The 26971-nt window shown below is 37.6% G+C and overlaps 1 protein-coding gene across 6 annotated transcripts; it reads left to right on the plus strand.

Moving 5' to 3' along the window:
• The first annotated feature begins 5759 nt into the window (after window positions 1-5759).
• RNF146 (ring finger protein 146) lies at window positions 5760-26337 on the plus strand. 6 transcript variants are annotated; one of them, XM_003986535.4, is made up of 3 exons: window positions 5760-5897; window positions 15886-15993; window positions 24603-26337. In XM_003986535.4, coding segments are annotated over exons 2-3 (1071 nt in total). In that variant the 5' UTR covers window positions 5760-5897; window positions 15886-15991; the 3' UTR covers window positions 25672-26337. The 6 variants fall into 6 exon arrangements, with proteins under 6 accessions (XP_003986584.1, XP_006932045.1, XP_003986585.1 ...); XM_006931983.5 differs by having other exon boundaries at window positions 5786-5897; window positions 15891-15993; XM_003986536.4 differs by lacking the exon at window positions 5760-5897 and adding an exon at window positions 5929-6067.
• The last annotated feature ends 634 nt before the right edge of the window (window positions 26338-26971 follow it).

Here is a 26971-nt window from a genome sequence, read left to right on the forward strand (position 1 = left end):
CTCAGAAATTTAATACAGTTCTGGAGGCTGTAAGGCAAGATCAGGATACTGGCATGGTTCGGTGAGAACCTCTTCCAAGTCTCAGATCTCTCCACAAGCAAAAGGGCTGGGGAGTCCTGTGGGAATCTTTTACCAGAGCACTAATCCCATTCATGAGGGCTCTCCCCTCATGACCTAATCTTCTCCAAAGTCCCCACCTCCTAATACCATCACCTTTGGGAATTTAGGATTTCAACTTGAATCTTGCAGGGACACAAACCATAGCAGGTTCCCATGTAGAAGGCACAGTTAGTCCAAAGTATATGAAAAATTTATGTTCAAAGATTAGTATGTTCCAGGTTACTCATGTCACTGGAATTTTTTTTTTAATTTATTAGTATAGTGTTACTTAGTAATGTTATCTTCCTCTACATCCATGGCTGTTTTTCTTTTTCATTTTTAATATATATCTTTAGTTTATATCTTTTGTTAAAATTTGCCCAAGATTTATCTGTTCGATTGTGTATTTGTTTTTAAATCAAACAAAACTTTTGGATTATCAATTCTACTTTGATTATATTTAGGATTTTATTCCTCTACCCGTGTCCTTTTTAAAGATTCTGTATTTTTAGTAATAGAAAATTATAAGACTAAGAAATTTTCTCTGGTAAGTTTTGCCCACATTCAAAAAAAAAAAATGCTTATACATTGTGTTCTTGTTATTCTTGTTTTAAGATCATCTCAAATTAGGGGTGCCTGGGTGGCTCGGTTGGTTAAGTGTCCTACTTCAGCTCAGGTCATGATCTTGCAGTTTGTGAGTCTGAGCCCCACATTGGGCTCCGTGCCGACAGTTCAGAACCTGGAGCCTGCTTTGAATTCTGTGTCTCCCTCTCTCCGTCCCTCGCCAACTTGTGCTCTCTCTCAGAAATAATAAACTTAAAAAAAAAAAAAAAAGGTTGTCTCAAATTATAATACTGGTTTTATTGTTGGCCCAAGATTTAGAGACTTTAAACTTTGAAATGATAGGTAATTTTTTCCCATTTAAGATTTTATTAATACCCAGTTTCACTACATTAACAGCAAAAATATGACCTGAGAAATTTATTGAAATATTCTTTGTAGTCTAAGTACTTGAGTTTCTTTTTTTTCCTGTTTGGTAATGATTATATGGGCCCTTGAATATAAGGTATATTCTTCTCTTGTGGATATAAAGTTTATTGTATATCTATTGATCAACCTTAAAATATCATGCAATTTCTCCTTGTTCTCATTACCTTTTTAAACAATCTATGTACTTTATCAAAGCTTGAAAGATATCAGTTGTGCAAAACAGGTACTTTTTTTCAGGCCACCTATTTCTAATGGCTTAGCGTAGATAAGGAAGTGTGAGAGCCAGAAATACAAGTTTGTAGCTAAAGTATGGGACTGTTCATTGCCAGATCTAGGAACTGTATCATGTACCAGGATGTTTCTTACTGAAAATACTGCCCAAAAGTGAACTCAAGCTGACTAAAACAATAAAGGGGCCATATGAGCTTACATAATTGAGAAGTTCAGAGAAAAGGCAGCCTTTAAGTGCTTCAGTGAGGCCTCGGTCATTTTCTCAGCCCAGTTGTTCTCTCCCCATCAGTTTCATCCTCAGGCTGGTTTTCCTCAGAGTAACAATATGGATGAGGCAGCCGAAGGTGTGACCTCTGCACTTCATGCTATCCAAAAGAGGAGAGGGTCTGTGTCCCAAAGCTCTCTGCAAAAGTCCCAGAATTCCACACAGTAGTACTGTCTTAGGCAATAGCCTGGGGTTAGTATATACTCACCAACTTAGTCCAGTTTCATGCTCCATTTACAAGAATAGTGTAGTGTTTTCCAGAATCTCATGGACCTCTTATGGAAGGTTCATAGGACAATGAGGAAGAACAAGAGGGGAAACTCAATACTAGGTAGAGTGGAAGCAAATACCTTGTCTGTTGATGCCCAGCCTCACACTGGCACTTTTATATTCTGCTTGATATCTAAGGGGGCTGGAAAAAATAATTTTCCAGAATCCACTGACTGTTAGTTTCCTGGGTAATTGTACCAATGGAAGGCACTCAAATGCAAATAGGAGATGGAAGGGAGGTGATTCTGTCCTTGTTCCTGTCTCAGCAGTGGCAGGGGTAGGTAGGTAAGTCCTGGTGGTGATGAGTTCCTGGATCCCTGCAGCCTCGGTGAGCTTATGAGCTCCTGGCTTGCTATTGCAGCACTTCAGACAGACGTGCCCCAGCAGACTTGGGGAACATGTGAGTAGGTCTTGGGAACACCAGGAAGCCCTTTACTCCTTCGACCTTAGGAGAGCTAGCAACTTTCTAGTTACTGATTTCATCGTATCCTTATCTTCCTTCTTTCGCTCCTCCAGTTTTCTAAAACTTGCAACCAATTCACTGCATTATGTTCCCTTCCTTTGAAATATGTAATGTGGTTTCTATTTTACAAACAAGACCCTGACTGATATAGTGCTATGAAAAATATTTCAAGGTTCTAGGTTATAATTTTATTAAACTGATAATTGATATAATTCCATAAACAAACAAAATCCCAAATATGCATGATTATAAAACCATTTAACATTGATTTCCTAAACCCTAGCCATTCTGAGGAATATATGATATTGCAAAATATATTTGCTGCCTATATGACTATAAACTATTTCCTCTTATATAATAGGGCATATTGTTTAAGTTTCAGTTTTATTAAAATAATCATCTAGCTTTAAAATAATAAGTGATTCTGTCAAAAAATAAGAGCACTTATTCTTATTTTTTAATATTATCTTCAATGAGTGGTCATGTCATCCAATGAAACAAGCATGGACTTTGGAGATAATAGCTAATATTGTCAATATAAGACATCTAAAAATGAATACATACATCATGTGTACATACAACCAGAGTTAGGAAAGCCATGCCTCACTTTACAATCAAACTGTAAAATTGTGACTCAATGGCTATTTTGTGTTGTGTTATTTCCCAGGAATACAATTGTCATAATTCAGTTGTAACTTCTGGGGCTGCAGGAGGAACACGGAGAACTAGTCAAAGAGCAAGCACTGATTATCACATTAGGTAAAAGAAAAACACAAGTAAAACTGTCTACTATACTATTACTTACAAAGGAATTTCTACTGGGAGAGTATATATTATTTGATTACTGTAAGTAGGAACAACATCAAATGGTAGGACAGAGACCAAGCTATGTATCAGCTCTTGGAGCAAAATCTCCAATTGAGATGGAAAAGTTTGTGTTCCAAAACTTCCCCTTGGCTTTATTTGTATTCATCTGCTAGCTGTAATGCTGCGTTTCTGAATCTGGTTTGTCCTGTTTCCAGACATATGAAAGTTGCGTCCACAGATGATTGCTGGCATGTAGGAAGAAATCTAGCTTAGAGTGGGGAATTGGGCAATGAAATTGCCCGAGACCAGTGTTCTCAAACTTTTTGGTCTTAGGATCCTTTTATACTCTTAAAAATTATAGAAGACTCAAAATTAGCTGTTGTTTATATATGTTCCTTAGAAACTAAAATTGACAACTGTTTAAAATATTTATTGATTCATTTAAAAATAATAACCCTCTTAAGTATAAACATAACACATAAATATTTTCTGAAAAAACAAAAAAACAAAAACCCTCTATTTTCCCAGAAAAGGCTTAGGGCATTATCTTATGTTTTGCAAATCTCTTTTAGCCTGGCTTAATTGTTATAGTCAAATTCTAATATTTCCTTCTACATTTAATCTGTTGCTACATCACATATTATGTAACCTCTGGAAAACTTCACTGTACAAGGGGCCAGGGGTATGGGTTGGGGGGCGACTGAGTGAACCAGGAAGCTAGAGTCTTAGTATTATTATCAAAATAATTTTCACCTCTGGAACCCTCTGAGATCTCAAGGGGCCCCAGAGAATACTAGAAGACACTTTGAAAACCACTACCTTAGACTAGTTACATCAATGGTTTTCAACAAATTTTTCATTGTAACACATAATTTTCCCATGTGTGTTTTCATGGATGTCTTTAGATATTAACTAAACAAAATGAGTATTTTTATTATTAAACAAAGCAAATAACATCCAACAACTTTGAGTGTTGGGGCAATACTATGGGATGCCTATGGGGTGCCTGGTATTCATAAAAGTATTTTCTGCGCTCGTGGGAAACAGATAATGCATTAGGAATAATGAGCACTTCCTAACAGTCTGTTGCAACTCCTTTATCTCTGATTCAATGAAGCAAAATAGAATGCTAGTGACAGTAACATTATTACAGAGATACCCTGTATCTGTTAGGCTCTGATTTATTTCTTTAAATCACTTGAAAGTTTGGGTATTTTAACAAATACTGGAAACCAGTCACTTTCAAAACATTTCTGACCTCGGTAAGAGGTGCTGTACTGTATTATTCATAGATAGAAACCCACCACTATCTTTCAGGTGGCTGGTGGAAACTGGGTGAATAGTATTGTACACATCCAATTCTCTTTATATGCAATTGCTGACAAATAACAAGTTTGTATTCATTTATATATTATTTGAGATATAAATGTGTATCACATATTCATTCCTTCAACATATATTTAGAGAGAGTTTCTCTAATGTGTTAGGCTCTATTTTTAGCAGTTAGGATACAAAAGAAAACACAAATTCCTGCCCTGGAGAAATTTATTATCTAGTGTGCAGAGACACACAATAAAGATGAGTAAGCCAACTAAATCAGACTTTAAGTATTAGAAGGAAAAAAGTAAAGGAGGAGAATAAGAAATACTGGGAATGGGGGTGCCATGATTTAAAATAGGACAAATAAGAGAGAGGCAAACCATAAGAGACTCTTAAATACAGAGAACAAACTAAGGGTTGAGGGGGGTAGAGGCTGGGTTAAATGGGTGATGGGGATTAAGGAGAGCACTTGTTGGGATGAGCACTGGGTGTTATACGTAAGTGACGAATCACTGGGTTCTATTCCTGAAGCCAAGACTACAATGTACGTTAACTATTTTGAGAATAAAAAAAATAAAATAGGGTGGCAAGTAGAGGAGTGACTGAAAGGATGGCTTTGGGGAACAGAGAGAGGAAGGAGCACAAACGGGGGAGGGCTAGAGAGAGAGGGAGACACAGAATCCGAAGCAGGCTCCAGGCTCTGAGCTGTCAGCACAGAGCCCAACGCGGGGCTCGAACTCACGGACCGCGAGATCATGACCGAAGTCGGCCGCTTAACCGACTGAGGCACCCAGGCGCCCCTAGTTTTAGATTCTTACGCTGCTTAATCTCTCCCTCCAGCTCCCCTATGCTCTAATCTAAGAAAAGTGGGTCCAAAAGGAAATTAAGATCTATTTTTTTCTGATTAAATTGCTCAACCCTTCAGATGGTGAATAAAATAGAACATCTTAGAAGGCCCTTTTTGTTGTTATTGTTAAGAGAACAAGTAGTACTTTGCCAAATACTCTGTACCCCCAAATCCAGCTAGGCGCTCAACCGCTTTTTCTGGATCTTGCAGCGGGGTTTCAGAAAAGCACCACCTGCTGGTCCTACATGCGTCTTACTTCCTCGGCGCCAAACTCGTGGGCCTGCATTCTTTCAATCTTCAGCACCTAATTACAAGTAAAGTACAATACAAAGCAGTTAGAATGGCCAGGGCAGTGAAACTACAGGTCTCCAAAGGCAAGAAAAAGCAGGTATCTAACAGCTCGCTCCACGGTTGGGTCGTGGGGAAACAGGACGCAGAGGGGGTTGACACAGGCTCCCCGGTGCAAGGCGCTACTTCCGCCCCGCGCGGCCCCGCCCCCGCGACGCGACGGGAGGTCACGTGACAGCCGCGCGCGTTCCCGGCCGCTGCGGGCTCCGAGGCCGAAGAGAAAAGACTGCGAGACGGCCGCGGTTGTGGCTAGAGAGGTGGGAGTCGGGGTGAAGTCCTGGCGGGGAAGGGTGAAAGTCAGCCATTCCGGGATCCTAACCCGAGGAAAGGCATAAAGGCTTGCGGCGTCACCTCCAGCCGCGACGCTGTCCGGGTCGGCCCTTCGCTCCGGACCTGAGAGGGGCGGCGGCGGCGGGGTCAGGGGCCGGTACGTAGGTGGACGCCCTTGGGCCAGCGCGGCCGCGGGTCTCTGCACCCAGGCGAGATGGAGCAGTTCAGCCTTTCCCGCCGCCCCCACCTTGGCTGCTGTCACAGGCAAGAAGACTGTGACGGGCGCTGCGTAGTCCGCGGCCGTCGCAGCCCCTGCCCAGGGCGACGGCCCAGAGCTGGTCACGGTCCGGGTGCGAGAGGCGGAGCAGCGGCCATTACTGCGCAGCCTCTTCCGCCGGGGTCCTCTTCTCCGCCTTTGGTGGCAGCCAGGTTTCTCTTCTCTCCCCTTGGCGGTGGTGTCAGGCCTCTACGGGGGACCTTTTGGCCTCAAGATTTAGGGGCGGCGATGGTTTGAAGGGTTTCCTGCTCCCTGTTTCCCGTGTGGAGGCCTCTACCCTGGCCCTGGGTCAGATCGCAGCCAGGGCGTAGAGTCCCTGCATTTTGTCTTTTTCCGGAGTGTGTTTTGCGGCTTCCTTCTCTTCCCTCTCTCCTCCTCCTGCTCAGTGTCTGGGTCTTGCCTAATAGGAAGAGCATTCCCTCCACCTTGCCTTGGTTAAACCCAGCGCTGCATAGTTTTCGTTGTTTTGATGGTTATTAAAGCATCAGAACAATGAAGAGATCTCTTGATACCCGTGAAGCCAAAACAATAACAACAACAACAACAACAACAACAACAACAGAAAACCTCAGGGCATCTTAAAAGCGGAGGCTGTTGGCTTTGTTCTGGTTGGTGGGTGCGAGTTCTCTCTCTATCCCCCAACCCGTCTAAGAATAGGGGTCTTCCATTGTTGTCGCTATTTTATTTGCCGTAGGCGTCTAGAGAAGGTTGCAAAATTGTTTTCAGTTTACACATACATTTTGGCAACTAAAGCTTTCTCTTGTTAACCATTTCGTATATGGTTTTTTTTCCCTTCCCTGCGTGCCATTTTAGTGACAGTCTTCAACTTTCGAAAGTACTTACATTTTTAAATAATATTTTTGTAGTGTTGGAACAGGGTGGAATTGACGGAAGAAGAAAGCCAAGAAATGATAGAAAAAGCGTTGTCTTTGTAGCTTGACATTTCAGGTGCATCGCCACACTCCTTCCCCTCCAGTGTGTATACTTTTTAAATAGGATGTGAAAGTATAACATTGGCATTGAAAGCAGTGTATAATTACAGAAATTGGAGGAGTTAGGATTTTTGTCTTTTGAGAAATGAATCTATATTTAGACTCTTAAAAAGACGTGGAATATAGGACACCTGAAGAAAATGACTCGCAGAAATAACAGGACTTGTAATGTTGGCTTTGCTGTTTTCATGACCAGCAAATATTTTCTTGAGTGTCCGAGTTTCTAAAAACACATGAAAACAGGTCAAGTAATTCTCTTTTTAAAGAGAAAACCAGGAAAGTGAAAGCCATACTAGAAATAGATTTTGGATGTGTTTGTTTTAGCCTTGTGTATCTTAAACTGGAGCATTTTGTTAAGCCTGCTCTTTGATTTAGAATTTATGTTTCAAATGGGCCAATATTAGTTGTGGGCAAAATGAAAATAATAGTAAACATTTGAAGGTTTTTGTTATTTACTGGTTGTTAAAAACTTGGTAGATTATAATAACCAAGGAAACTATCTTTCCAAATAGCTGGTCATTATTAGAAGGAAGAAAAAGGAAATGGCGTTTTTTCTTTTAGGAGACAAGTATTAACTGGTAAGGTATTTTTCAGTTTCCACCAATTTGAATGGTCAGAAGAATAGGAAAGATTTTTTTAAAGGATCCAGAAATTATTTTTTGACTGAGTATAAAAGAAAAAGGTTGTATTCCATGTTTGTTTGTTTGTTTTGCAAATACTAATGTATTTAGAGAATATTATTTTATGTATTAGCACTTGACTAGCATGAAATGCCTTGACACACTGTCAGGTGGATATTTGAATTTTTTTTTTTTCCAGTGTCAGTAACAGAGGGTGCTGACCCTTCTTTCCATTCCCCCTGCTTGGTACCTGGTTGTGTCTAAGGAACCTGCATGTGTGAAACAACAGGCTGGATTAGGAATAATCTTTGTGGGTATGAAAACCATTTTACTAACATTCTACTGCAGCCACCTGTGCTTATTTATGGACTATTGAGTGTGGCTTATTACCTTTTGGATTAATTAAAATAAAACCCGTTAAATGCCTGTTAATTATTTAGAATTACAAAAAAAAAAAGATTAGGGTGAAATAACTAAAACAATGGAGTTATGACTTGACCAAGGTCACGCGTATAATTAGCAACAGTGCCTTTCTCATTTACAAAATGGCTGCAGGCTATGAAGCTTCTGTTTGATAAGATTAAAAGAACATATTTGTTCACATTCATATTTCATGTTTTGTTTAAATTAAAATGCAAAGCTCACATTTGGCTGGGGAGGAATATAAAAATTGAATGCTTGACTGTGAAGATTGTGAAGGTCATAGGTTGCCATACAGAGATGTTTTAAGGGAAGTGCTTAACAATAAGGGAAATGATTCTTTAAAATAGTGTAGAGTCAAGTATTAGCCCCCATTTGGTAGAAATGAGTTTTGACTGAAGACTTTTGTTTCCCAGTATGACCTGTGCTTTCTGTAAGCTCAGTTTTAGCAGGCCGATGAGAGGGAAAGCTAAAAATGGAAACATTAGGGCATTTAGTTACCTCTCTCAATTTGAGACTCTTAAATATGAAGATGTAGCTGCTAAATTTCCACACTATTCCTTCTTTTACTGGTTTTTGCTTTTCCTTGCTTTTTTTTAAATTTGTATACCAAAAGTTGGGAGGTTTGAAGTATTTTTTTCTGTCACTGTTAGCTTTTATATAGAACATTTCCTGTTTTGTGTATTTTGCATAAAAAGGAGTAAAAATATTTTATTAAACATTAGCTCTTAGTAATTGGAAAAATACAGGAAGTCTTCAAATCTTTGGTTAAAATACCAAATACAGTTAATGTGCTTATCTTTTTCTTTGATTAGTTATTTAAAAAGACAGTCATTTATTTGAATCTATTATGTGGGGGGAAAAATGTGTTTTTTTGACTTTGTGACTGACTTGAGAAAATGGAATTGTAATCCTAAAATATTTTCAGAGAAGATAACCGCATATGCAAATAAGGAGTGTGAATTTGTTGAGTGGTCACAAATTATAAATAGTATGGTATTACTTCATTTTCAGTTATACTTATTTACTATCTGGTTGAGTGGGTAAATAATTTAAATTCACTGACAATCCTAAATTCTTACATATTTTTAAATTTAGTGTGTCACCTTTTTTTTTCCAGAATTGTTAAGAGATGGGAATATGTAACATAGTTTCAAATCTTTTCTTTCTTTATGTTTCCTTTCTAATAATTCTTTTCTGTATAAATTTTCACCTAGAGAAAGAACCTTAACCCATTAACTAATTGGTATTTGCATATTAGAATACTGTGGTAAATTTTACTGTAGTAATTCATAAATTATATTGAGTTTGGCATATAATTTACAAATCATTCATTGCAGTGAGATTTATGTATGTTTGAATTATTTATGTTTGCCAAATTAATTCTGGCGTATAGTTAGAATTACACTATTCAATCTTACATGTTTAACTGAAAGTAAAATCCTCCCCCGCCCCTCATTTAAAAAAAGTCTTTGGTTTCAAATGTAGAAGTTTTCTGAGGACTACTACACATGACTATTCTGAATATTACATGCTGTGCCCTATGTTGTGCCCATTTGGCATTATAATTCTGAGGTTATAGTGGATGGATCAGTTTGGCAGAATTATTGTCACTGAAACCAGTCAATTTTGATTACAACAAACTATGCAATTTTCTTTTTTATCTGTACCAGCAGAGGTGTGGGTAAACTAATATGGAGTTATTTTCTTTATTCAATGATTCTGATAGTAAATTACCAGTTTTGTATTTTTAAAAATTGTTAAAAAGCAAAACATTCTAAATCGGCATTGCCTAGTTATGGTACCCACTAGCCCCATGGAGCTGTTGAGCACTAGATACATGATTAGTTTGAGTTGTGCTAGAATTTTAAAATATGCACCAAATTACAAAGAATATACACACACATAACAATGTAAAAAACACATGAATAACTTCTTTATATTGAATACATGTGGAAATGGTAATGTTTTAAATATATTGAGTTAAATAAAATATATTATTTAAATGAATTTTACTTGTTTCCTTTTTCTGTCCTTAATGTAGCTAATAGAAAATTTGTAATCACACAAATGTGGCTTGCATCATATTGTTATCTAACAGCATTATCTAATGCTATTCTAGACCTTTTCTCTGAGATATAGTACACTGAAGAAAAGATTTTTTTAAAGGTACCCTTGGGAATGAATTGCAGCTCCCCAGTATTGATAGCTTTGTGATTTGGGATTAATCCTTACGTGCTTGGGTTTCCTCATGTATAAAATGTGTATAGTCCTATCTCACAGTTGTTTTGAGGATATCTAGAGCTTCATGAACTTTAGTATGCATATGAGCCACCTGGAGATCTGATTCTGTAGGTATGGAATGGGGCTCCAGATTTTTCATTTTAAGGGACTCCCAGGTAAATGCTAGTATCGTTGGTTGGGAACACAGTTTGCATAGCTAGGATCTAGAATACTACATAGATTTTAGTTTATTTCCCTTCTCCCAAGCATTATTATCCATTTAGAGTCCACCTGGAAAATTATCCATGGGATATAGGAATTGGAAAAGTCACTGTAGCTTGCAAGATTTACTTAAACTGGTTTTATTCTTGGGTTTTTATCTGCATTCTGGAGATTCATTGACAGTGAACAAAGCCTAGGTAAACGGTGTGCTTGGCAAAAGATATAAAGATGATTCTAATCTTAAATTTGTAAATGTAACTTCCCTGTGTTATGTTTTAAGTTCTTGAAAGAAATGATTAGAACTTGGGTATCTTTATATTTTTTGTGGCTGGATGCCTTGTTCACAGAATTGAAATGTTGTGCTACGTGAATTAATTTAGTTTTTCAATATTTTATTTCTCTCAGTGGTTGTTTTAGGAAGTTTTTCCTTCATCCAAGAAATAATCACTTCAAGTCAACAAAAACTGATTGGCAGATTACTAGCCATTCAGAGATAGAAAACAGTCTTTATCATTAGGGGGCTCATGGTTTAATAGAACAGTCGAAAGCAAACAAATAATTTCAGTGTATATATGAAAAGTTTGGTAATAGAAGAATGTACAAAATATCGTGGAGGGAACCATTTTGGGGACATAGTCAGAAAAAATGGTAGTAGCATTCATAAGCTATAAAAGAGATAGATTATACCAGAGGAGGAAGTACACAACTACAAAGGGAGGTTTAGAGAAATATGAATAATTTGGTGTAACTATATTATTAATCTGTGAGAGTGGTGGTGAGAGAGACGACTAAAGAGAGATTGAGGTTTCAGGTCATTAAAGCCTTTGAATGCCGTTCTTAGGAGCTTTGCCTTTATGGTATAGGCTGGAGAGCTAGTATAGGGTTTTGTGTATGGGAGGCCCATTTTGCCTTTTTAGTATATCAATCAGAGGCTTAGTGAATACATTTGAGGGGTTTTACTGAAGCAAAATAATCAGGCTGAACAGTCGTTCAAGTAAGAGATGATATATGTCTAAACCAGGGCACTAGCAATGGCAAGAGAGTAGAGGATTCCGAAGGTGTTTGGGATAGAAGTTGACAGAATTTGGTGCAGTTAGTTGGATAGAGGATGAGGAAAAGAATTTTCTGTTTTTCTTCCTCCCGTCAGCATTTGTTGGTTAAACCATGGAAGCTGAGATGTCACTTTAAGATTCATTCAGAAAAGGGGTTTGTAGAGAATGTGCAGATGAGAGATGTGAGAGAGCCAAGGATTCTGTTAATAAGTTAAAATGGTGGAGCTCCAGAATGGGCAGGAAAGGAATTGAGACTGGCACCTGGATAAAGAAAAGGAGGCTGGCAAGAAACTGGAGGTCCTTGTGAAATTAAAGAACAGGTGTGGGAATGAGAGCATAAGTTAGCTGGGAACACGTGAGTTTCTGATCCAAGAGTGAGATTAAGATTTTAGAGAGGCAGCAGTTTAGGTGGCATCCAGTTCCAAATGTTACACATCATACTTCGTCGCTGGAGGGACAAGGAGGTGAAGTTCATTGAATGTAAGATTTTAGGATTTGAAAACAGAACAGTGTTTCTCACTGTTCTACCTGTATTCGAGGGACTACCTGCATCACTGTCACTTGACATGGGATTCTTGGGCTTAAACCCTTCCATGTCTACTGGCAAAGAGGATGATGAACAGTGAAAATTAAGTCAGTGCCTTAAAGGTTAAGGAGAACTGCTGTTAGGGGATTGTATAGTCAGTGGTAGAGACTTCAAAGAGATAATGTTTTCATTAAGAGTGATGATGATAGAATGTTAGAATGTTTCTTCCTGTCCTGTGTGTGCAAATGGGCAGTTTCTGTTTTTAGTAGCCTGCAAGAGAGACACGGAGTCTCCTGTGGTGCCATGAAAGTTGTAGGCACCTAGAAAGTAAAGTGAAAGGGTTGGGGGGTAGGAGTGGTGATCAGGACAATGGAGTCCATTTAATTTAAAGACTCAGTTTCCAAAGTCTGTAAAACAAAAAGTCAGGTAATTTAGGAACTATTTTTTAACAGTTGAAAATCCTCTGGTTCTGAAAAGATTATTGTTCTGTTAAACATTTGGTGGGACAAGCTGGCTTGTATTTAAAGGCTATGTATTAAAAATATTTGTCTTCAAACACTTAAACTCCTCTGTACTATGAAAGGCACATGGAACTGAAAGAATTCAATTCTTCATTGTGAGGTTTACCTAACTCTTTCGTCATCATGTATACTTGATTTTGAGTTCTGTGTAGTATGATGTGCCTCCTGCACTGGGTATTGTGAAGTGGAATGAGCACTTACTAAATGAGAAGGAAGAGGATTAATAGCTGAGATGATGTTTTGTTTGTTTCTTCTGGATTCCCTGCATAAGTTTGGCTTAATGTTTGTAAAGTTGGATATACGTAGAAGCAGCAGGAGGTCCTGGTTAATGTGATGGCCTAGTCTCTTCACACATGACTTCCTTGGAAAAAGGCAATGGCTATGGAATAAATTCCATATGGACTTTTTTGTCCATATAGAACTTGTCTCCCTTTAAAAATTTTTTTATTGTGGTAAAATATAAATAACGTATACAAGTCAGTACACTTTTAAGTGTACAAGTCAGTGCCATTAATTACATTTACAGTGTTGTACAACCATGACCACTGTATATTTCCACAACTTTGTCATCATTTCAAACAAATTCTGTATCTATTAAGCAATAACTCTCCCATTTGTAGCCCCTGGTAACTTCTCTACTGTCTGTGTCTGACTAATTTCAATATTTCATGTTAGTGGAATCACAGCATTTGTCCTTTTGTGTCTGGCTTATTTCACTTAACATAATATTTTCAAGGCTTATCCATATTATAGTATGTATGAGAACTTCATTTCTTTCTGTAGTTGAATAATATTCCATTGTATTTGTACCACATTTTGTTTATCCATTCTTCTGTTGTTGGGCACTTGGGTTGTTTCCAGCTTTTAACTTTTGTGAGTAATTCTGCAGTGAACGTTGGTGTACAAGTATGTGTTTCAGTCCCTGTTTTCAATTATTTGGGGTATATACCTGGGAGTGGAATTGCTGAATTATATGGTAGTTCTGTTATATGGTAAAACTTTTTTGAGGAACCAGCAAACTTCACAGTGGCTCCACTATTTCCCATTCCCATCAACAGTGTACAAGGGTTCCAGTTTCTTCATATTCTCACCAATGTTTATTTCCTTTTTTTTAAATTTGTAGCCATCCTCATGCATGTGAAGTGGCAATACTTGTGGTTTTGATTTACATTTCCCTAATAACTAATGCTGAGCATCTTTTCATGTATTTATTGGCCATTTTGATATCTTCTTTGATGAAATGTCTGTTCAAGTCTTTTGTCCATTAAAAATATTTTTTTCTTTGTTGAGTTGTAGGCATTTTTTTTTATATATTGCGGATATTAAACCCTTATCAGTATATGATTTGTAAAGATTCTCTCCCATTCTGTAGGTTGAATTTTAACTTGCTTGACAATGTCCTTGTATGCCCCAAAGTTTTAATTTTGATGAGGTCCACAATTTATCTTTCATTTATGTATCTGTTTTTTTTTTATTGCTCATGCTTTTGGTGTCATTCATATCTAGGGATCCATTATTAAACCCCAGGTCATAGATATATATCACTCTATTTTCTTCTAAGGGTTGTATGGTTTCACCTCGTATATTTAGATTGTTGGTCCATTTTGAGTCAGTTTGTGTATATGGTATGAAGTAGGGGTCCAACTTCCTTCTTTTGCATGTGGTAAATCACTTGTCCTAGCATGTGTTAAAGAGACCATTCTTTCCCCCTTGAATGGACTTGGCACCTCTTTAAAAATCAGTTAGGCATAGGTGTGCCTGGGTGGCTCAATCAGTTAAGGGTCTGACTTCAGCTCAGGTCATGATCTCACAGTCTGAGTTTGAGCCCCACATCAGGCTCTGTGCTGACAGCTCAGAGCCTGGAGCCTGCTTCAGATTCTGTGTCTTCCTCTCTCTCTGCACCTCCCCTGTTCACATTCTTATCTCTCTGTCTCCGTCTCTCTCAAAAATAAACATTAAAAAAAAATTTTTTTTTAAATCAATTAGCCATAGAAGTATGAGTTTGTTCTGGACTGTCTCTTCTATTGGTATATTTGCCTTGTTCTTATGCCAATACCACATGGACTTTGTTACTGTTAGCTTTGTAGTAAGTTTTGAAATTGGCGTGTGTGAGTTCTCCAACTTTGTTCTTTTTTAAGATTGTTTTGGGTTATTTTAGGCCTCTCACAATTTCATATAAATTTGAGGATTGGCTTTTCCATTTCTGCAAAAAAGGCTGTTCGAATTGCCATAAGAATTATGTTGAATCTCTGGGCACCTGGGTGGCTCAGTCAGTTAAGTGTCCATCTTTGGCTCAGGTCATGATCTCACAGTCTGTGAGTTCAAGCCCCACGTCGGGCTCTGTGCTAACAGCTCAGAAGAGCCTGGAGCTTGCTTTCGATTCTGTGTCTCCCTCTCTGCACCTCCCCTGCTGGCTTGCACACACGTTCCCCCCCCCCCGACTAAATATTTTTTAAAAATTAAAAAAAAAGAATTATCTTGAATCTATAGATCAGTTTGGGCAGTATTGTCATCTTCAATCTTCCAATCTGTTATAGTTGTCTTTCCATTTATTTAGCTCTCCTTTAATTTCTTTCTGCAGTGTTTTGTAGTTTTCAGTGTACAAATCTTTCCCCTCCTTGGTTAAGTTGATGCCTAGGCATTTTATTCTTTTAGATGCTTATAAATGGAAGTCTTGAGCATTCTGTAAAATGCTTTTTTGATTTCCTTTTTGGATTGTTGACTGCTAGATACAGAAACACAGCTGACTTGTATATTGAAGTTGTAACCTGCAGCTTTGCTAAATTTTTTATTAACTCTAGTAGTTTTCTTGAGGATTCTTTGGAGTTTTCTATATAGGAAATAGAAATAGTTTTACTATCTCTGCAAATAGAAATAATTTTACTTCTTCCTTACCAATTTGTTTGCCTTGCATATCTTTTTCTGGTCTTAATTGCTCTGTCTAGCACTTCCAATGCTGTGTTGAATAGCAGTGGTAAAAGCAGGCATCCTTGTCTTGAAATTTCTTCATTTTTAAGATAAGATTTGCCACTGAATTTTGTTAAATGAAAGGATCATATGTAAGTGACTAATTTTATTGATCTTAATCTTTATAGAAGTTGATGAAATAATTTCTTTTGCAGCACAGAATGAACCCACAGTGGAAGAAAAAATACTACAAACTGTTTGACTGCTGGTGAAGATGGTCTTTTATTTTTGTGACAGACAACTGTGGGATCTGTAATAGAAATGTAAGTGTGGCATCGTGGTTTTTCCCAAGGATGCAGTAAATTAAATGGACTAATAAAATGTACTAAGCCAAGTATATGTCATATTTAGTTCTAATTATTAAAAAAAGAGCATTTTGTATTGACTTTTAGATATTTTATTGAGGTAACAATTTTTTTCTCATTAAATTATTGCTAATGTAGATATCCAGAAATCTCATCAGGAAAAATTTCTGTAAAAGTGAATGAAACTGAAGACAAAAGAATTTGCTTATAGAATGCTAAAAAATTTGGAAAGATCTCCAGGTCTTTTAGGTTCTACTTCTTCTTTACATAGTACAGTATAAAACCTTGGTTTGCGAGCATAATTTGTTCTGGAAACGTGTTTGTAATCCAAAGCACTTGTATATCAAAACGAATTTCCCCATAAGAAATAATGGAAACTCAAGATGATTGGTTCCACAAGCCAAAAATATTCATATGAAAATGATCACAATACTGTAATATAATACAAAATAATAAAATACAAAATATAAAGAAAAATAAATTAACCTGCACTTACCTTTGAAAACTTCCATGTCTGGTGTGAGAGAGACGAGAGAGGAGGGTTATTGTGTAGGATGACTTTCACTGTCACTGATGGAATCACTGCTATCTATTGGCTCAGTGGAATCTTTTTTACAGTACAGTATTAATACACTCTCGTCATATACTGTGTTTAATGTAACTGGCAATAAGGCAGCAGAGGAAAGGGTCTATATCTGCAGGCAGCCTGACCTAGAATGAGGCAAAGCATTCCTAAGCTTACTCTTGTATGGAAAAGCAAAAGGACTGTCCATAGATGCTTTGAAGTGACAAAAAATACACTAGTGCTAGTTGTGGGCACCTTCTAATGTTTTGAAAAATCACTTCTGCCAAACACCAAGCCTGGGACCAAGCATGGGAGATAATCACCCACAATCCTGCAGTGAGAGAGAACTATTGGCTCAGTTGTGATCGTGTGACATTAGGCATCACGTACTAATATTGCAAGACATTGTTCATTTATAAAGATTTATTAGAAATGTTTGCTTGTCTTTTATATCTTTTTATATTTTTTATTTAATCCTGTTTATATGTTATCTGTCTATATACATATAATATTTTTTAATCTTGTAGGTCAAATATTGTAGGTGCTGGCCATCAAGGAACTAGACTATGGTCTAATAAGTGAGACATAATTTTATAATTATTAATTATAAATTATAATTATTAATTAAACAGTGAGAAAAATGCCATATTGAGGTAACAATAAAATGCTTTTGGAACTTAGAGGATTTAGTCCACCTGAAGGGCTCAGAGTAAGCAAAAGAACTTTTGGCTTGGTCTTTTAAAGAATAAATAGAACTTTAACAAGCTGAGAAAATTAGGAAGTATTTTTCAAGCCAAGGGAATGAGGGAGGGGCACAGTTGCCCAAATATCAGGGCATCTTAGGAGAGTCAGGAAGCAATCCTGTGTGGCAAAGTGGGGTGGGGTGGGGAGAAAGAGACTTCAAAGTTAGTAAAGGGAGTGAATGTTTATTTAGTCCCTACTATTTTGCTAGGCGCTTATTGGGTATTTTACTTGGATTATTAGATTTAATCATTATGAAAAATGGTAGTAGCTCATTTACTGGTGAAGACGTAGAATTAGAGAGATGAAGTCATTTGCCATGGCTTGGCATTTTCCAAATTTCTCTGAGAATTACCTCCTGGAGCACTTGTTAAACACACAGATTTTTAGGCTTTAACTCAAATCTGTACAAATTCACCAGCTAATTCTTACTTTCATGGAAGAGTTTGAGATATGCTCTTCTAGGTTAGTGTAGTGAGAAGAAATGACAGAGCCAGGATTTTAACTAAGTCTGTTTTACTCTAAAGATTATGTCAGTGTATTTGAAAGCCAGTGCTTAGGAATTTGGATTTGATTATGTAGGCAGTAGAAAACTATTGAAGATTGGAAAGAAAACTAATTTGACATGGTTGAACTGAGAAAAGATAAGGAGAAAGGATTGAAGTCTGAGAGACCACTTGAAAGGTTAATATTTTGTACAAGCATGTGTCCAAGAGGCCAGAATTAGGGTTATAGGCTTTGGGAATGAAGGGGACACTTTTTTTTTTTTTTTTTTTTAATATACAGCGCAATGTTGTTTTCAGGAATAGATTCATACAGCGCCCAGTGCTCATCACCACAAGGGCCCTCCTTAATACCCATCACCCATCTAGTCCATCTCCACCTGCCTCCCTCAGTTTGTTCTCTATCGTTGAGTCTCTTGTGGTTTGTGTCCGTCTCTTCTCTCCCCCCACTTTTCCATATGTTCATCTGTTTTGTTTACTTAAATTCCACACAGGAGTGAAATCATATGGTACGTCTTTCTCCTATTGACTTACATCACTTAGCATAATACATTCTAGCTCCAACCATGTCATTGCAAATGGCAAGATGTCATTCTTTTTGATGGCTGGGTAATACTCCATTGTATGTATATGTACACCACATCTTTATCTTTTCATCAGTTGATGGACATTTGGGCTTTCAGTAGTTTAGCTATGGTTGATAATGCTGCTGTAAGCACTGTGGTGCATGTATTCCTTCAAATCTGTATTTTTTGTATACTTTGTGTAAACACCTAGTACAATTGCTGGATTGTAGGGCAGTTCTATTTTTAGTTTTTTGAGAAACCTCCATACTGTTCCCCAGAGTAGTTGCACCAGTTTGCATTTGAAGGGGACACATTCTAAATAAGTTTCTGTCATGGAGAAGTGAAGTGGCCAAGGAATAAGGGAGCATTGAGGATGGATCTAAGTTTTGTCCAAGATCGAAAACAAAGGACAAGGACCCAGATTTAGGTGAACAGATAACTGGTTTTAGTCATGTTTGATATCAGGTCCTTGGAGAATATTGAGGTAGATTTTTTGAATACAGATTGGAATATAGTCGGAATGGTTCTGGATATTAGATTTTGAGAATCATGGTGGTATATCTATAATTTTGAAATCTTAAGTAGATTCTAGACATAGAATGCAATGGGGAAATGGGGCCACCCATAGAACCTTTGTGAAGAATACTGGTACTTAAGGGCAGCTGGAGAAGATAGAAAACAATGAAACAGAAAGGAGAATTGGGAGAGAGTACCATCAAGGAAATGAATAGTATAAAGTTTTAGAAAAATAGTTGCTGGTCATTATCGTTCAGTGCAATGGAATCAAATACATTGAGACCAAAAGAGACCATTAGACTAAAAGCATGGTAGTTGATTTTGAAATTTAAGGATAGAGAATATTAACCAAAATCTTGAGGGAATTGGGATGGTATTAACAGAAGTTGAGGAGTCAACTTTGAAAACAACTAACTATACCCCAACCTGAGCCAAGAGGAATGATGACAAGGTAGAGTGAAGATAAAGATAAACTGTAAGGATTCACTCTTACCTAATTTCTTAATGATAAAGGAATCTGGGACATTTCTTAAGAGATTGGAGAAAGTTGTCTACAGTCTTTGGGAATAGGGGAAATAAAGTTGTTTTGACTGAGTAAAAAATTATTGATAGGAGGCTTGATAGTCTCTGGGAAATCAAAATAGCTAATTGTGTGTGGTGCTCACAACTTTTGCACCATACATTTCACTATAAAAGTAGAAATATGCCATGAGTTTAATAGTTAACTTTTTTTAAGTCCTCTCCTTGGTTGACCCTTGTTTTAGGCAAGTGTCTCCCTTGTGGCTTTTGTGGTGGTGGTGGTCTCTTTATTCCCCATCTCTCTCTGACATTTCTTAACATCTTTTGCAGGCTCTTTTGCCTCACTTGTAAATACTGAAATACTCCAAGGTTCTGTGGTTGGCCCTTCTGTCTGCTCTCCCTACAAGTTTAATTTGGGTGTTCATTCATTTTCATGTCTTCAAGAATATATACTTTTTCTTTTCCTAAGTAGTGATGAGTATTAGCCCATTTCTCCATTTTGTCTTATGAATAGAATCAAAATGGATGGATGACTTTCTTTTTTGTTGGGTTTTTGGGTTTTGGGGGGTTTTTTGTTTTGTTTTTGTTTTTGTTTGGTTTTTTTTTTTTTTTTCAACGTTTATTTATTTTTGGGACAGAGAGAGACAGAGCATGAACGGGGGAGGGGCAGAGAGAGAGGGAGACACAGAATCAGAAACAGGCTCCAGGCTCTGAGCCATCAGCCCAGAGCCTGACACAGAGTTCGAGCGGGGTTCGAACTCACGGACCACGAGATCGTGACCTGGCTGAAGTCGGACGCTTAACCAACTGCGCCACCCAGGCGCCCCTGTTTTTGTTTGTTTTGAGAGAAAGCCTGTGTGTGCATGAGCAGAAGATGAGCAGAAGGAGAGAGAATCTTACAGAACCCAAGCCTGACACTGGACTTGCTCCCATGAACCATGAGTTCATAACCTGAGCCAAAATCAAGAGTCAGACGCTCAACTGACTGAGCCACCCAGACACCCCTGTTTTCTTTTTCTTAATGAGGCTTTAAATAAATATGGAAATATAAAAAAAAAATTCAAGAATTTCATTGACAACTAGGGCGCCTGGTGGCTCAGTCAGTTAAGTGTCTGACTTTGGCTCAGTTCACGATCTCACAGTGAGTTCGAGCCCTATATCGGGCTCTCTGCTGACAGCTGAGAGCCTGGAGCCTGCTTTGGATTCTGTGTCTCCATCTCTTTCCGCCCCTCCATCACTCATACACTCTCTCTCTCTCCCTCTCTACCCCCTCTCTCTCTGTCTCAAATAAACATTTAAAAATTTAAAAAAAGAATTTCACTGACAACTAATTTCTTTAACCTAAATTGAAAGGGATGTAAGAAGATACATATTATTGTTCTTCCATTCTGTAGCTAATTTTAATTGTTTTTGTTACCAAAAAGTTAAGTGTAGCAATAGGACCTGATGAATTAAAAGAGGTTTTCAAATACAGTTTTATGCTTTCATTTAATGTATTCACTTTATAATAATTTTGAATTGAACATGAATTATCCCCGTTTTACTAAGGAGAAAGCTGAAGATTCAGAAGCATAGCGTGAGTATGATTTTTTAAAAACCTCTTACAGGTACATTAGGTGCAGGTTATATTTGGTAGAATTGAAAGTAATGTACATAGACTCTTACCAAAGTGTAAGGTTACCTGGAGCAGATAAAAGTATTCTCATTCTTTTGCCAAATGTAATTGAAATATGTGGTACTCTGTCTCTCACTACTTTGGGAAGTACTAAGATATTTTGTATTTAAGAAATACATATGAGTTGTGGAGAGCCTAACAAGATGTGGTATGCACAGTCAGTTCTTTTTAGGGGAAATAGGTGAGGAGCATTAATTGACCAGTTGAGAAGCAGGAGCTTTCACTTACAGTTTAGATTGTTAAGTTACAAGGTCTTTGAAGGTGAGAGTGAGAAGAAGAGAGTGAGAAGGTGAGAGACACATATGAAGAGTTCATATTTGGTAGAACTTACCATAGGTTGGGGAAAAGTTGTACTTTATGTAACTAGAGTTTCTGGTAAAGGAGTTGATTGGAAATGTAATTAAAAGTTGAAACCAAGTTTGGAAATCAGATATTTCATAGTGATCATTTCTTTCTATTGAGCTTATGTGTTGCTTCCTTTTCTATTTAAGTACGGTCTTTTCAACAACTTGCTGTCATTTTGAACCTTGCCTATTGAGGAACCAAGGACACAGAAAAGCAATAAGAGAATGGATTGTTGGACAGATAGGATGTGATGAAAGTCTAGGAGCATTGTTTTTGAAGTTTTGATGAGCATAAACATTTTTAATGACTACTCTTGTAACCACTGTGCCCTTTTTTGAATGCTTGATTTTGGAAAAAAGCATAGATCCATATGGTGATAAAATTTGAAATATTCCTTGTTTAAAACACAGAATCAAATGATGGAGATTGTCACTCATTTTAAGCAGCAGTTAATTAATGGTTGCCAATCACTGTGAGATCTTTTACCTCTATTTCTGTTTACTAACTACTGGTCTACTCCCTCTATCATTTTCTCTCCTCTTTGAAATATCTATGGTTTCCTAGTACCATGGGATAAAATAAAATCAGATGTTTCCTTAGCAGGGCACAAAAAGATTTTCATGTTTGGCTTCTGATTACTTTTACAGCTTCATTTTACGCTTCAGTTGCTTATTTGACTCGGTGTTGTGCACATGTCTCTGCCTTTAATCTTTTCCACTGCTCTGCACTCCAAACTTTCTGGCCTATATCCATCTTCTCATCTGCCTCTTGTTATTACTTTTAATAAGTATCTAACACTTTACTTCAAGAATTAGGCCATATTGTGATTATTGCTTGCTTGCATTAATGTTTTTTATTTAACAAAGTAGGTGTGTTTCTTTAGATCCATCAAATACTCAGCATTATAAATGGACTGTAATAGTTTTTAAATAAATGCTCATCTGAATAAGGCAGAAATTAACAAATTTTATGTCAGTATTTAAGCCCTATACATCCAGTTTGAAAAATCTCCCTTTTTTCCCCCCTCTCCTGCTTTAGGACAACAATATTCAAGTCGTTTTCTCTTGGCTTTAACATTTGTGGAGCTTTAGTGAATGAAGCTTTAGTGAACACTTAGTAAAGTGTTTTGTGGGGTCTTTTTGGAGTTTTTTTTAGCTATTCTCACCTAATTTTTATAAACTGATTTGTAGGTAAGGAAATTTAGACTGTGGGTTTAACTGAGTGCTGAAGAGTACAAAATAAGGGAGAGGGAGACTCAGGTTTTTAGAGTTCTTATCTAGGTTGGTTTCATTGTATAACAGTTGCCTTAATTCAAGTTATCCTTTCTCCCTTGGCCATCTGCAATTTTTCATTATAGGGCTGATCTTTAAGTGTACTAACAGAATTTTTATACATTCCTAAGGTATACACAAGTAAATGCTTTAAAAAAAAGTTTATCAATCAGATGGTTTAACTTAATGTTATTTAAAGTAAAATAAAACCCCAAAACATGTTTTATAATATGGTGTATTATATTCTTCTTTGAAAAACCTATTCGTTTCCTTAGCTAATATTTGAGTGTTCTCTATCTGCCTGGTCTTGTATGAGAATACAGAGATGAGCCAACAGTGACCTGTTTCCTGCCCTTAAAAAGCCCACCTGCTTATGGGGAAGACTGACATTAACAAAATAGTCACACACATAAATGTAACATTGCAATTCTGATAAGCGCTGGGAATGAGAAATACATGCTAATAAGCAGTTAAAAAGAAATAGGGTGATTTGACCTAGTCATGGAGGGTTTCTCAGGAGGGCTATAAGATGAGTAGTAGTTGGTCCATGGGGGATATGGGAGGCAGGAAGTGAAGAAATGTTCATACAGAGAAAAAAAACCTTTTATTGGAGGGAGTAGCCATTGTGGCTAGAAGCTTGATCAAGGAGAAGTTTAATATATGAGGCTGGTGGTGGGGTGGGGACCATTGCACATAGATCCTGGTCTTTATCCTAAAATCAGCTTTTTAAGCAAAAGAGGTAAGGCTGGACCAATTACAAGGCATATTCAGTAATTTCATAAACATTGTTTACTGGGTGGTGAGGGAAGGGTAGAAATGTAGATGGATTCAGGAGATGCTTAGGATAAAATTGATAAGACCTGCTGATGTTTTGGATGAGAAGACGTGGCGAAGGGCAGTTTGAGTGATGAATTTCTGGCTTAAAAAAGCAGATGAATAATGGTGTCATCAGGAGTGGGGAGCTTTTAGGGAGTAAATAAGCAAGGCACAGATCATGTGTTCAGGGGTTTTTTGCCCTCAAAACATCCAGGAAGAATTCTAAAATAGACAATTAGAAATCTAGATCTAGGGCTGAAAGGAGACCTGGGCTGGTGATACCAATTACTGAGTCATTTGTTTATAAGTAACTGTTGAAGCCATGGGTGTAGATGAGATCATCTTGAACGAGTAAGCAAGAGCATATGGTTTAGAAAAAGGCAACAAGGAAAGGCCATCACAAGAAGAGTGCTTGATGGAGGGGAAATGAAATGACTGGTTTACCAGTGTTTTTAAATATACAGCAGGAGTAGAGAAGTTCTAGGATTTCAGTTTTAATCTTAATTTCATATGGTCTACTTGTCAGGTACCAAAGTATGTTAATATATGGCAGCATTTGCAAAGCTACCACTTAGTAATATTGTAAAGGGCTACAAAATTGTCACCATCTATAATTGTAATCTAAATTACTTTTAGCCACTTTCTCTGTGCTTTCTACACTGATTGGAAAAGTCAGTCTAGAATGGAATTTACATTTTTAAATCTTTGCATTTACTTATATCTCATAAGTTCTGTGACTGAATAGAAAGGTATATTTATTTAAAATCTATACTTTGGTTGTATTTATTTTTGGCTTAACATTTACTTGTGTGCCCCTTTGTCCCCGCCCCCCCCCCCCGCCAGTGTAAAAATTAATGACCTAACAAAATCAAAAAGTTTTTTTCTACACAAGTTAGATTTTTTCTCTTTTATTTTGTGCCTCATTGTCTGGTATGTAGTACACATATACAGTAGGTGTTTAATAAGTGTTTTTCTGAATTGTTGAATTACAATATTAGAAGAGTTGAAACACAGTTTTAATATCACATGTATTTTCTCTCATTTTCTTAGGATGGCTGGCTGTGGTGAAATTGATCACTCAATAAACATGCTTCCTACGAACAGGAAAGCGAATGAGTCCTGTTCTAATACTGCACCTTCTCTAACTGTCCCTGAATGTGCCATTTGTCTGCAAACATGTGTTCACCCAGTCAGTCTGCCTTGTAAGCATGTTTTCTGCTATCTGTGCGTAAAGGGAGCTTCATGGCTTGGAAAGCGATGTGCCCTCTGTCGACAAGAAATTCCTGAAGATTTCCTTGACAAGCCAACCTTATTGTCACCAGAAGAACTCAAGGCAGCGAGTAGAGGAAATGGTGAATATGCATGGTATTATGAAGGAAGAAATGGGTGGTGGCAGTATGATGAGCGCACTAGTAGAGAGTTGGAAGATGCTTTTTCCAAAGGTAAAAAGAGCACTGAAATGTTAATTGCCGGGTTTCTGTATGTTGCTGATCTTGAAAATATGGTTCAATACAGGAGAAATGAACATGGACGTCGCAGGAAGATTAAGCGGGATATAATAGATATACCAAAGAAGGGAGTAGCCGGACTTAGGCTGGACTGTGACGCTAATACTGTAAACCTAGCGAGAGAGAGCTCTGCAGATGGAGCGGACAGTCTATCAGCACAGAGTGGAGCTTCTGTTCAGCCTCTAGTGTCTTCTGTAAGGCCCATAACATCAGTAGATGGTCAGTTAACAAGCCCTGCAACACCATCCCCTGATGCAAGCACTTCTCTGGAAGACTCTTTTGCTCATTTACAACTCAGTGGAGACAGCATAGCTGAAAGGAGTCATAGGGGGGAAGGAGAAGAAGATCATGAATCACCATCTTCAGGCAGGGTACCAGCACCAGATACCTCCATTGAAGAAACTGAATCAGATGCCAGTAGTGATAGTGAGGATGTATCTGCGCTTGTTGCACAACACTCCTTGACCCAACAGAGACTTTTGGTTCCTAATGCAAACCAGACAGTATCTGATCATTCAGGAACTGATCTGTCAGTAGCAGGGGGTGGAACAGTGAGTGCTGGTGTCAGATCTAGAAGGCCTGATGGACAGTGCACAGTAACTGAAGTTTAAATAAAAAACTCTTCAAGGTTAAAATGGTTATCTGTAAATTTATGCCCACATAACATTATACTCATCCCTAGTAGTGCATTTTGGGAGTTGGGGTGGGAAGGGGTATGGGGAGGACAGACCTGTAATAAAAATGTTTAACATGTCTCTGTTGAGGAATTTATTTAATATAAGGAACTCGGGCGTTAATAGTTGAGAGTTGTTTAGTAATAACCCAGTTTTTTTTGAGGTCTGTTTTATAGGTTTTTAAAATTTCTTCAGTTCTTTTGGCCAGTGTGTGTGTATTATCTGTGCATTAACAGTCCTCATCTTATTCTTGCATTGTGTCTTATTTTCCTGCATGGATTGACGTAAAACCATTACTAAAATTTGGCACCTATGAGATGTCTGGTATCAGTATGAACAGGAAGCTTAATTAATATGAAAATAGATGTGAATTTGGAATTTTAAAATAGATGAATAACAACTATTAAATAGTAAAGTTACTGAAATGGAAATGTAAAGAAAACAGTTAATAACTTATGTTTCAGAATCTTGTAACATACTTCATGGCGTTTCCCATAGGCTTTGCTGTCTAGTCCTTGTAGTTTGAGGCTCCTCTTGATCTGCATTTTTCTTTTTGATTACAGAATTTATAATTTAATAAATACTAGAGTTTATCAAAAATAATTTGTCTGTTGTTTGAGTCTGGAAAGAGGATGGAAACATTTTGACATTAGTGGCCAAAGGTTAATAAACAGGTGATGGTTTGGAGTGGTGGTATTCAGCTTAGTCACCTGCTTGAAGTTTGATTTATTCATAAAGAATAAACAGAATCTACAAGCAATTGCACGGTATAAGTGTGTATGGAATTAAATCTACAGCCCGTGAGACTTAAATTTCTTACATAACTGGTAGTGGAGACCATACTAGATTTTCCTTGCCAGTCTTCATTAGTGGCCTGACACTAATGGATCAAATTGTATTATTTGTAAACAGCATTAGTAGACACAAATTCACTTCACACAAAATGTAGACTCTATGGCAAGATAGGAAGTCCTGGGTTAACTTGGAAATCCAGAATTTGGTTCTGAAAAAAGGTAGTGTGAGTTTTAGTGTTTTAACTCAAAACAGTAGGATCATGTTGAAGCCTATGCACGTTACTTTTAATATGTTTTTCAAGGGGCGCCTGGGTGGCGCAGTCGGTTAAGCGTCCGACTTCAGCCAGGTCACGATCTCGCGGTCCATGAGTTCGAGCCCCGTGTCGGGCTCTGGGCTGATGGCTCAGAGCCTGGAGCCTGTTTCCGATTCTGTGTCTCCCCCT

Source organism: Felis catus, chromosome B2 (genome assembly GCF_018350175.1).
Source record: "Felis catus isolate Fca126 chromosome B2, F.catus_Fca126_mat1.0, whole genome shotgun sequence".
Classification (NCBI taxonomy): Eukaryota; Metazoa; Chordata; class Mammalia; order Carnivora; family Felidae; genus Felis; species Felis catus.